This window comes from Durio zibethinus, unplaced genomic scaffold, assembly GCF_047325235.1.
Source record: "Durio zibethinus cultivar Kanyao isolate XHJ-2024 unplaced genomic scaffold, ASM4732523v1 HiC_scaffold_296, whole genome shotgun sequence".
Classification (NCBI taxonomy): domain Eukaryota; kingdom Viridiplantae; phylum Streptophyta; class Magnoliopsida; order Malvales; family Malvaceae; genus Durio; species Durio zibethinus.
In genome coordinates, this window is record NW_028322919.1 from 1 (window position 1) to 10,000 (window position 10,000).

The 10,000-nt window shown below is 34.6% G+C and overlaps 1 protein-coding gene across 1 annotated transcript in view; it reads left to right on the forward strand.

The window, feature by feature from the left end:
- Positions 1-5,235: 5,235 nt before the first annotated feature.
- The window catches only part of LOC149508846 (DNA-directed RNA polymerase subunit beta), a 5,033-nt gene continuing 268 nt past the window's right edge, over positions 5,236-10,000 (forward strand). Inside the window, exons 1-2 of the mRNA XM_089757801.1 lie at positions 5,236-9,219; positions 9,997-10,000. The exon at positions 9,997-10,000 is cut by the window's right edge and continues 268 nt beyond it. Coding sequence (XP_089613927.1) covers positions 5,549-8,761 — 3,213 coding nt within the window. The 5' untranslated portion in view covers positions 5,236-5,548 and the 3' untranslated portion in view covers positions 8,762-9,219; positions 9,997-10,000. The remainder of the gene's footprint in view (positions 9,220-9,996) is intronic.

Consider the following 10,000-nt stretch of genomic DNA (forward strand, 5'->3'; position numbering starts at 1 on the left):
CATATACAGTTGGTTTTTTATTACCAATAAAAACAACACCCCTATTCTTCGTTTAAATATGAATACTACTATTTCACTGGAGTTTTATGAAAAAAAAAGCCAAAAGCCCCTTATCGGATTTGAACCGATGACTTACGCCTTACCATGGCGTTACTCTACCACTGAGTTAAAAGGGCCGTTCGATTCAATTACTGAATGAATCGATAAGATCTATTTATATATATATATATAAGTATAAGTTATATATATATAAGTATATGCAGTAGACTCATAGTGGCTAGTAGCTCATTCAGGAATGAGAATTCTAATTTACTTAACGTGTAGAGGGTAAAATGGGTTTATTGATATTGGATTTGATAAATATCAATGCAATGAATTGTTTCAAGGCCGATCATAATTGGCTTATCAGAACAGAACGAAATTCATTTATTTGATTTGATTAATAGATGTACCTTAGCAATTCGACATGGATCCAATATATTTTATCGAAACATGTGATGAAGAGATTTGCTTTGTCCACCGAACCCAATTTTTAGAAAAAAAAAAAAACACACATAATTTTCGATAACTTCTTGCTCCCTCTTCCCAAAATTCCAGATTTACTTTTTGTTAATTTCCTGGCTTAGTGTGAGATAGAAATACGCCTGTCTCGTCTTAATCTTAATAATGAGTGAATCAATGAATGAAAGTGGAAGAAATGAAGAATGAAAGTGGAAGAAATGAAGTTTAACTCCCCTTTTTATGTTTATGTCAGACCAATCACTTCCCGAAAGGATCTTATACTTTGTATTATTAATATAATCTAGTTTCTTTTTATAATATCGATTTATATAATATAATAATATAATAGATTGAATTTATCTAATTTATTTCTATATCTAATTTATTTCTATATAGAATAGAGTGGCGATTCAAATGAATGATTTATGAGTATAAATCATGAATCAAAAATGGAAAATCATAAAAGATGGAAAAAGCTTTCGGATCTAGTCATATCATTCCATTATATTGACAATTTCAAAAAACTGTTCATACTATGAGCATAGTATGATGTCGGTCAGGCAAATATGCCCCCATCGTCTAGCGGTTCAGGACATCTCTCTTTCAAGGAGGCAGCGGGGATTCGACTTCCCCTGGGGGTAGGGTACTACGAAAGGAAGTTGATCATGGATTATCAATAAACCTATAATTGATTCTTCCTGGGTCGATGCCCGAGCGGTTAATGGGGACGGACTGTAAATTCGTTGGCAATATGTCTACGCTGGTTCAAATCCAGCTCGGCCCAATAATTCGCTGATCCGCCATAACATAAAATGCCCATTTTTTTGTATTTTGTTTTCCAGAAAAGCCAAACAAAAAAATTAGGGAAGAATAAAAAAAGTCCAATTTTCTGATATATCCATCCCTACCGCTATTTGTTTTTTATTTGTTCTATTTATTTGTTCCCATAAATTCTGACCTTGATAATGATCTAGATTCATATCAGGATCATTAAGTATAAAGTTTAATGAAAAGAAAGAGTAAAGTAAAGAAAAAAGACTCTTTTTTTTTTTTCATTTTAAAATTGATTATCGATCGATTTGGCAATAACGAAAGGATTACTAGTAACTAGTAATCCGCGTTGCTCTCACTAAAGCGCATACCCGTATGGATATCAATATATCACTCGCGCCTTTGTTTGTTACAACACGGCGATTCGAATCTAAAATTTAAATAGAAAATGGCTTGAATGAAATCATAAGAATATCTATGCTGTACACTTTTCTTTATTGCCCTGGGATTGTAGTTCAATTGGTCAGAGCACCGCCCTGTCAAGGCGGAAGCTGCGGGTTCGAGCCCCGTCAGTCCCGACGGATACAATAAAAAAAAAATACATCAATTGATCCCTCCATTTTCTGTGAAAGGGAATACAAATGAAAGAATTTCATTCCCAAGGATAGCCTTTTTTATTTATTTTTTCCTTTCCATTTTTTGTTGGGGTTTATTTGTAAACTATTTGTAAACGGTGAAAGTGGAAAAGCAGTCAGATGATACATCATCAGATGATTGTACAAGGAAGGCGGTAGATTATCGAAAAGAAAGAGTGGAAAAGAATATATAGAAATAAAGGAAAGGAATTCTTTTGATTGGGCCAGGAATCCAATTTTGTATTCGGTGTGGATAAAAGAGCTTCCTATGTTATACTATTCAATTCTCGACGGTGAATCGATTTGATAGCTTAGATATTGTTATTCATGATATTGATCCGATTCGATGTCATTGAAATGTAAGTCATCGCATTGAATTTACAAGCGACAAATTTATCATCTCTATGGGATTAAATCCCGAGTTATTGCGAAGTAAAAAAAACAATGAAATTATGGAAGTAAATATTCTCGCATTTATTGCTACAGCGCTGTTCATTCTAGTTCCTACCGCCTTTTTACTTATAATATACGTAAAAACTGTCAGTCAAAGTGATTAATTTGAATGAAACTTGACTTTTTATCAAGGATTTAAGAAAAAAAGGATTCCAATTTCACGTCTTAAATAAATTAAATAAAATGAATGGACTAGAATCAGCAGTATCCTATCAAACTCGATAGTATGGTAGAAAAAAAATATGAATCTTTCTACCATACTATCCATATCTATTATTGTAATGTATAAAGATACAAGCTTAATATAGATGAATCTACAATATGTATCTTCATACATGTCGATATCAATTAAATATATGTAATGAAATATATGTAATGTACATAGTATCTCAATTTTATTTCTTCGCTTGATCTATTTTATTTGTGTTGATTTCAATCAATCTGAAATAATTGAAAGGCAAGTCTTACGATTTTCTAATTCTTTCATTTCATGGAACCGATTTTTAATTTAACTTCTTTTCTTTGATCCATGATATGAAATGAGTCAATAAAGCATGGCATAAATAAAATTCCTAAAATAATAAATAAAACAGGGGGTAAGTGTGCAATATGTGACTACACTAAGGCAAGATCTTATTAAATAAAAGAACTACTTTTTTTCTCTTTGAACAGTAACAGTAAAGAGGGAAGGAAATAAAAACAAACAAATACAGAAAAAAAAAAGGGGGGGGGGTTCCTTGTCCCTCATTGTCCATATATAACTCTGGTAAGAGCTGGTTCATCAAAATAGAAAATTTAGGAAGAATTCTTTTTTTTTTTTAATAAATTGCCTATCATCCGTATCCCTTTTACTTTCGAAATACGAACATGGGAATTATTGAAATGTTTGTTTGATTTTGATTGAAAGGGTATTATTCATAGAATACATTACTCCACTAGAATCCAAGAATTTCGAAATGAAGACTAATAAAATAGTTAAAAAGGCTTTGCAAAACGATCTAGAAAACAATTGATACGGTTTGATTCCTCAACCCAATTAGAAGTACCCCTAGAGTCCACTTCTTCCCCATACTACGAGTGAAAGGGAAAATGTAAAGACTACCATTAAAGCAGCCCAAGCAAGACTTACTATATCCATGTGTATTATGTCCCCTAATTTCTATGAATATGAAACAAATAGGAAGGAATTTTTCCATTATTGTTCACTAATAATAGTGGAATTACCGGTGCAGAGTCAAAAGGAAAAGGGAATTCTGACACACCACCGTTGATGAAACACTTCAATAAATCCGCTTATAACAAGTTCTTATATGATTTCTAGTAAAATCGAGAACCATTAAGCACAAGCAAAATACGCAGTAACACTTTTGGAAGTATCAAAAGAATGTTACTCACATGTAGCAATAATAAGACTTCTTCTTTCTTTTGGTGTCCCTTATTAAGTAAAAGCCAATTATCCATCCAATCTAATATTGATTGGATGCCTGAACACTCAGAGACTTTCATCAGTCTGTATACAAAGTATCTTCCAACCCTTCTACAACCATTCATTAGTTAATTAAACACTCCCGTTATCCAATCTAATTCAAGACTCCGATAGTAGCCCCTCTATTAGTAGGGGAGGGGCTACCATATCAAGATTTACTCATTCCCTTCCACTACTCTAGTTTTTCCTTGAATCCTAGACGTAAGGATTTACAACACTTTAGAAAACAAAACCTCCGGAAGTTTATAATCAAGTTTATAATCAAGAAAGTATCAAGAGTCCTTTTCTTACACTTGTTTTTGCCGGAGAAAATTGGTCGAGTTATATCAGCAAAACAGAATATAGGATTTCGCGTTTTTTGTTGATCAGGCGACACCCGGATTTGAACTGGGGAATAAGGGATTTGCAGTCCCCCGCCTTACCGCTCGGCCATGTCGCCAAAAGGCTACAAACAAAAAAATGAGAGTATCCCCTTTTTATTTTTAGATTGGATCCATACCTTCAATTGGTTATAGTATCTCAAGACACACAATATCTAAAAACAAAAACTTTCCCTTTCTTTTTTCTTTTCTATTGAAAAAGAAAATGTGGATTCTCAGTTACAAAAGTAAAAATGCAGGACAAAAAAATTGGAACCATTAACTATTAACTATTGACGGCAAATTTATGGACGATTCTTCTTCACTTGTCTTTCTCTAATGGTATAAGAAAATAAAAATGGATACATAACTAATTAGTATTGATTTTTTTTTTCAATTTTTCAATTCAATAAAAAAACTTTCTTAATTTCAATTATAAATTATATAATTATAAATTATATTATAATAATATAACAGCAATTATGAGTCTATGTAAACCCCCGAACATAAGTTGTTACACAGCTCTAGTTATCTAATGAGGTATTTTATCTATCTAGATATGATGTCCATAGGGAATCAGCAAGAAATTATCGTGTTTCAATTTTTCATTGAATAGATTAAAATTAAAGAAAAAATAGAATTTTTGATAGAGCACGCCATGTGTTGTCTCCACTAGAGAGCTATAATGGAATAAAAAGAAAAGAGGAAAGACATATATAAATAGAAATGCTATATCTGCATATGTTTAATAAATACAAGCCCTCTTTTCGTACGCACTTCAATCATATTCTAAATATTCTACTAAAAAATAAAAAACTAAAAAATGGGTAAAAACATCTCTCTTCTCTGCGAATCATTTTTTGAACAGAACAATGGAATCTATGAAAAAATTAAGTGCTAGAAAAATCAACTCTCTCCCGATATATATTTTATGATTATTTTGTCTTTATCTCAACGAACAGATCAAATCAGGAATTCATTTCATTTTTCTGGTATTCAATCGGATTGGAATATGGAATATCATAATAATGGTAGAAATTGAATTATTATTTTTTTTTTTGATATTCTATACAAAACTCCATAAGGCTAAATGGCATTTATCAATTCTTTTATGTAGCTGTTTGTTATAAATATAAATTAAAATTTGAGTATAATTTTTCTTCTTCCGTTCATACGCATTTCATACATTCCATATATATTATATGGTATATGGAGTTAGATAAAATTTCATGTGATTCAGTAAACAGAATAGAAATTCAATTCCATCATTATTAGATCGATTCATATGATTCGATGAAGAATGAGAAAAGAATGGGATTTTTTTGATAAATGGGAAATTCAAAATGCTCGGGAATGAAAATGGGGAAATGTATACAATACCTGGGTTGAATCAGATACAATTTGAAGGATTTTGTGGGTTCATGGATCGGGGCTTAACAGAAGAACTTGATAAGTTTCCAAAAATTGAAGATACAGATCAAGAAATTGAATTTCAATTATTTGTGGAAACATATCAATTGGTGGAACCGTTGATAAAAGAAAGGGATGCTGTATATGAATCACTCACATATTCTTCTAAATTATATGTATCCGCAGGATTAATTTTGAAAACCAGTAAGGATATGCAAGAACAAACAATTTTTATTGGAAACATTCCTTTAATGAACTCCCTCGGAACTTCTATAGTAAATGGAATATACAGAATTGTGATCAATCAAATATTGCAAAGCCCCGGTATCTATTATCGATCAGAATTGGATCCTAACGGAATTTCGGTCTATACTGGTACCATAATATCAGATTGGGGGGGGAGGTTCGAATTAGAGATTGATAGAAAAGCAAGGATATGGGCTCGTGTAAGTAGGAAACAGAAAATATCTATTCTAGTTCTATCATCAGCTATGGGTTCGAATCTAAGAGAAATTCTAGAGAATGTTTGCTACCCTGAAATTTTCTTGTCTTTCCTGACCGATAAGGAAAAAAAAAAAATTGGGTCAAAAGAAAATGCCATTTTGGAGTTTTATCAACAATTTTCTTGTGTAGGCGGGGATCCGGTATTTTCTGAATCCTTGTGTAAGGAATTACAAAAGAAATTCTTTCAGCAAAGATGTGAATTAGGAAGGATTGGTCGACGAAATATGAACCAGAGACTGAATCTTAATATACCTCAGAACAATACATTTTTGTTACCGCGAGATATATTGGCAGCTGCGGATCATTTGATTGGAATGAAATTTGGAATGGGTACACTTGACGATATGAATCATTTGAAAAATAAGCGTATTCGTTCTGTAGCGGATCTCTTACAAGATCAATTCGGATTGGCTCTGGTTCGTTTAGAAAATGTAGTTAGAGGAACTATATGCGGAGCAATTAGGCATAAATTGATACCGACTCCTCAGAATTTGGTAACTTCGACTCCATTAACAACCACTTATGAATCCTTTTTCGGATTACACCCATTGTCTCAAGTTTTGGATCGAACAAATCCATTGACACAAATAGTTCATGGGAGAAAATTGAGTTATTTGGGCCCCGGAGGATTGACCGGGCGAACTGCTAATTTTCGGATACGAGATATCCATCCTAGTTACTATGGACGCATTTGCCCAATTGACACGTCTGAAGGAATCAATGTTGGACTTATTGGATCCTTAGCAATTCATGCCAGGATTGGTCGTTGGGGGTCTCTAGAAAGTCCATTTTATAAAATATTTGAGAGATCAAAAAAAGCACAGATGCTTTATTTATCCCCAAGTCGAGATGAATATTATATGGTAGCGGCAGGAAATTCTTTGGCCTTGAATCAGGGTATTCAGGAAGAACAGGTTGTTCCGGCTCGATACCGCCAAGAATTCCTGACTATTGCATGGGAACAAGTTCATCTTCGAAGTATTTTTCCTTTTCAATATTTTTCTATGGGAGCTTCCCTCATTCCTTTTATCGAGCATAATGACGCGAATCGGGCTTTAATGAGTTCTAATATGCAACGCCAAGCAGTTCCGCTTTCGCGTTCCGAGAAGTGCATTGTTGGAACTGGGTTGGAACGCCAATTGGCTCTAGATTCAGGGGTTCCCGCTATAGCCGATCAAGAGGGAAAGATCATTTCTACCGATACTGACAAGATTATTTTATCGGGTAATGGGGATACTCTAAGCATTCCATTAGTTATGTATCAACGTTCCAACAAAAATACTTGTATGCATCAAACTCCCCGGGTTCAGCGGGGTAAATGCATTAAAAAGGGACAGATTTTAGCGGATGGTGCCGCTACGGTTGGTGGCGAACTCGCTTTGGGCAAAAACGTATTAGTAGCTTATATGCCATGGGAAGGTTACAATTTTGAGGATGCGGTACTCATTAGCGAGCGTCTAGTATATGAAGATATTTATACTTCTTTTCACATACGAAAATATGAAATTCAGACTCATGTGACAAGCCAAGGTCCTGAAAGAATCACTAACGAAATATCGCACCTAGAAGCCCATTTACTCCGCAATTTAGACAAAAATGGAATTGTGATGCTGGGATCTTGGGTGGAGACGGGCGATATTTTAGTAGGTAAATTAACGCCTCAGGTGGCGAAAGAATCATCATATGCTCCAGAAGATAGATTATTACGGGCCATACTTGGGATTCAGGTATCCACTTCAAAGGAAACTTGTCTAAAATTACCTATAGGTGGGAGGGGTCGAGTCATCGATGTGAGATGGATCCAGAAAAAAGGGGGTTCTAGTTATAATCCGGAAACGATTCGTGTATATATTTCACAGAAACGCGAAATGAAAGTAGGCGATAAAGTAGCCGGAAGACATGGAAATAAGGGTATCATTTCCAAAATTTTACCTAGACAGGATATGCCTTATTTGCAAGACGGAAGACCTGTTGATATGGTCTTCAACCCATTAGGAGTCCCTTCACGAATGAATGTGGGACAGATATTTGAATGCTCGCTTGGGTTAGCAGGGAGTCTACTAGATAGACATTATCGAATAGCACCGTTTGATGAGAGATATGAACAAGAGGCTTCGAGAAAACTAGTGTTTTCCGAATTATATGAAGCCGGTAAGCAAACAGCGAATCCATGGGTATTTGAACCCGAGTATCCAGGAAAAAGCAGACTATTTGATGGAAGAACGGGGGACCCTTTTGAACAACCTGTTATAATAGGAAAACCTTATATCTTGAAATTAATTCATCAAGTTGATGATAAAATACATGGGCGTTCCAGTGGACATTATACACTTGTTACACAACAACCACTTAGAGGAAGGTCCAAGCAAGGAGGACAACGGGTAGGAGAAATGGAGGTTTGGGCTCTAGAGGGATTTGGTGTTGCTCATATTTTACAAGAAATGCTTACTTATAAATCTGATCATATTAGAGCTCGCCAAGAAGTACTTGGTACTATGATCATTGGAGGAACAATACCTAAACCTGAAAATGCTCCAGAATCTTTTCGATTGCTCGTCCGAGAATTACGATCTTTGGCTCTGGAACTGAATCATTTCCTTGTATCTGAGAAGAACTTCCAGATTAATAGGAAGGAAGCTTAATCGGAATGAATCAGAATTTGTCTTCTATGATCGACCGATATAAACATCAACAACTCCGAATTGGCTCAGTTTCTCCCCAACAAATAAGTGCTTGGGCCAATAAAATCCTACCTAATGGAGAAACCGTTGGAGAGGTGACAAAACCCTATACTTTTCATTACAAAACCAATAAACCGGAAAAGGATGGATTATTTTGTGAAAGAATTTTTGGACCTATAAAAAGTGGAATTTGCGCTTGTGGAAATTATCGAGTAATTGGAAATGAAAAGCAGGGCCCTAAATTTTGTGAACAATGCGGAGTTGAATTTGTTGATTATCGGATACGAAGATATCAAATGGGATACATAAAACTGGCATGTCCAGTAACTCATGTATGGTATTTGAAACGTCGTCCTAGTTATATCGCCAATCTTTTAGATAAACCTCTTAAAGAATTAGAGGGTCTAGTATACTGCGATGTGTGATTTGATCGAAATTATGATTTTACCGATTAGCAATGAGAAACTGTCATCCCATTCAATCGAATTGGGATGCCCTGGATCTGACATGACATGTCTCTTGGGAGGAGTAACATGAAGCTCAGAATTATGGGTGTATTCAATACTCCCAAATAAAAAGGGAATTGGTCTATGGTCGAGTCAGTAAAAATAAATAAATAGGAATTTTGAGTTGTACCTCGTGAAAAAAAAAGACTTCTTTCTTTTGTGGAATTAACCATTCTCATTTCTTTTAGTTCTTTTAGAAAGAAATGAAATTATGTTCAAGTAAACAAATATGTCATGGTTGCAGGAGTCTATACATCGCATATAGGCTTAGGCTTTAAGTTAAGGGCATCGTGGTATAACCGTCGAGGTAAGGTAAGGCAGGACCTAAGAGATCGAATGGAAGGGTACATAGACAAGTAAATCCCTTATGACACTCCTTTAATTTAAGAGGATTCATCATTCGAGGGGAAGTAGACTACTCAAGAATTTCACATTTCATTTATGTCCTAATTTCGAATTGAATAAAGAATTAAGAAAATATAAATCAATAAAAGAAGAATGAATCAATGAAATGTTTCTTTGGAACTTGAGTAAAGAGTAGACCTTTTTTTGGGGGGGGTTCTAGAATTTGAAAGCGAGAACTCCTTTCTTTATCTTTATTTGGTGTAACTACTTGAGCCGGATGAGAGGAAACTCTCATGTCCGATTTTGAGGGGGGGGGGGAGAGATCCTGTAGGGCCCTATCCTAATTTTG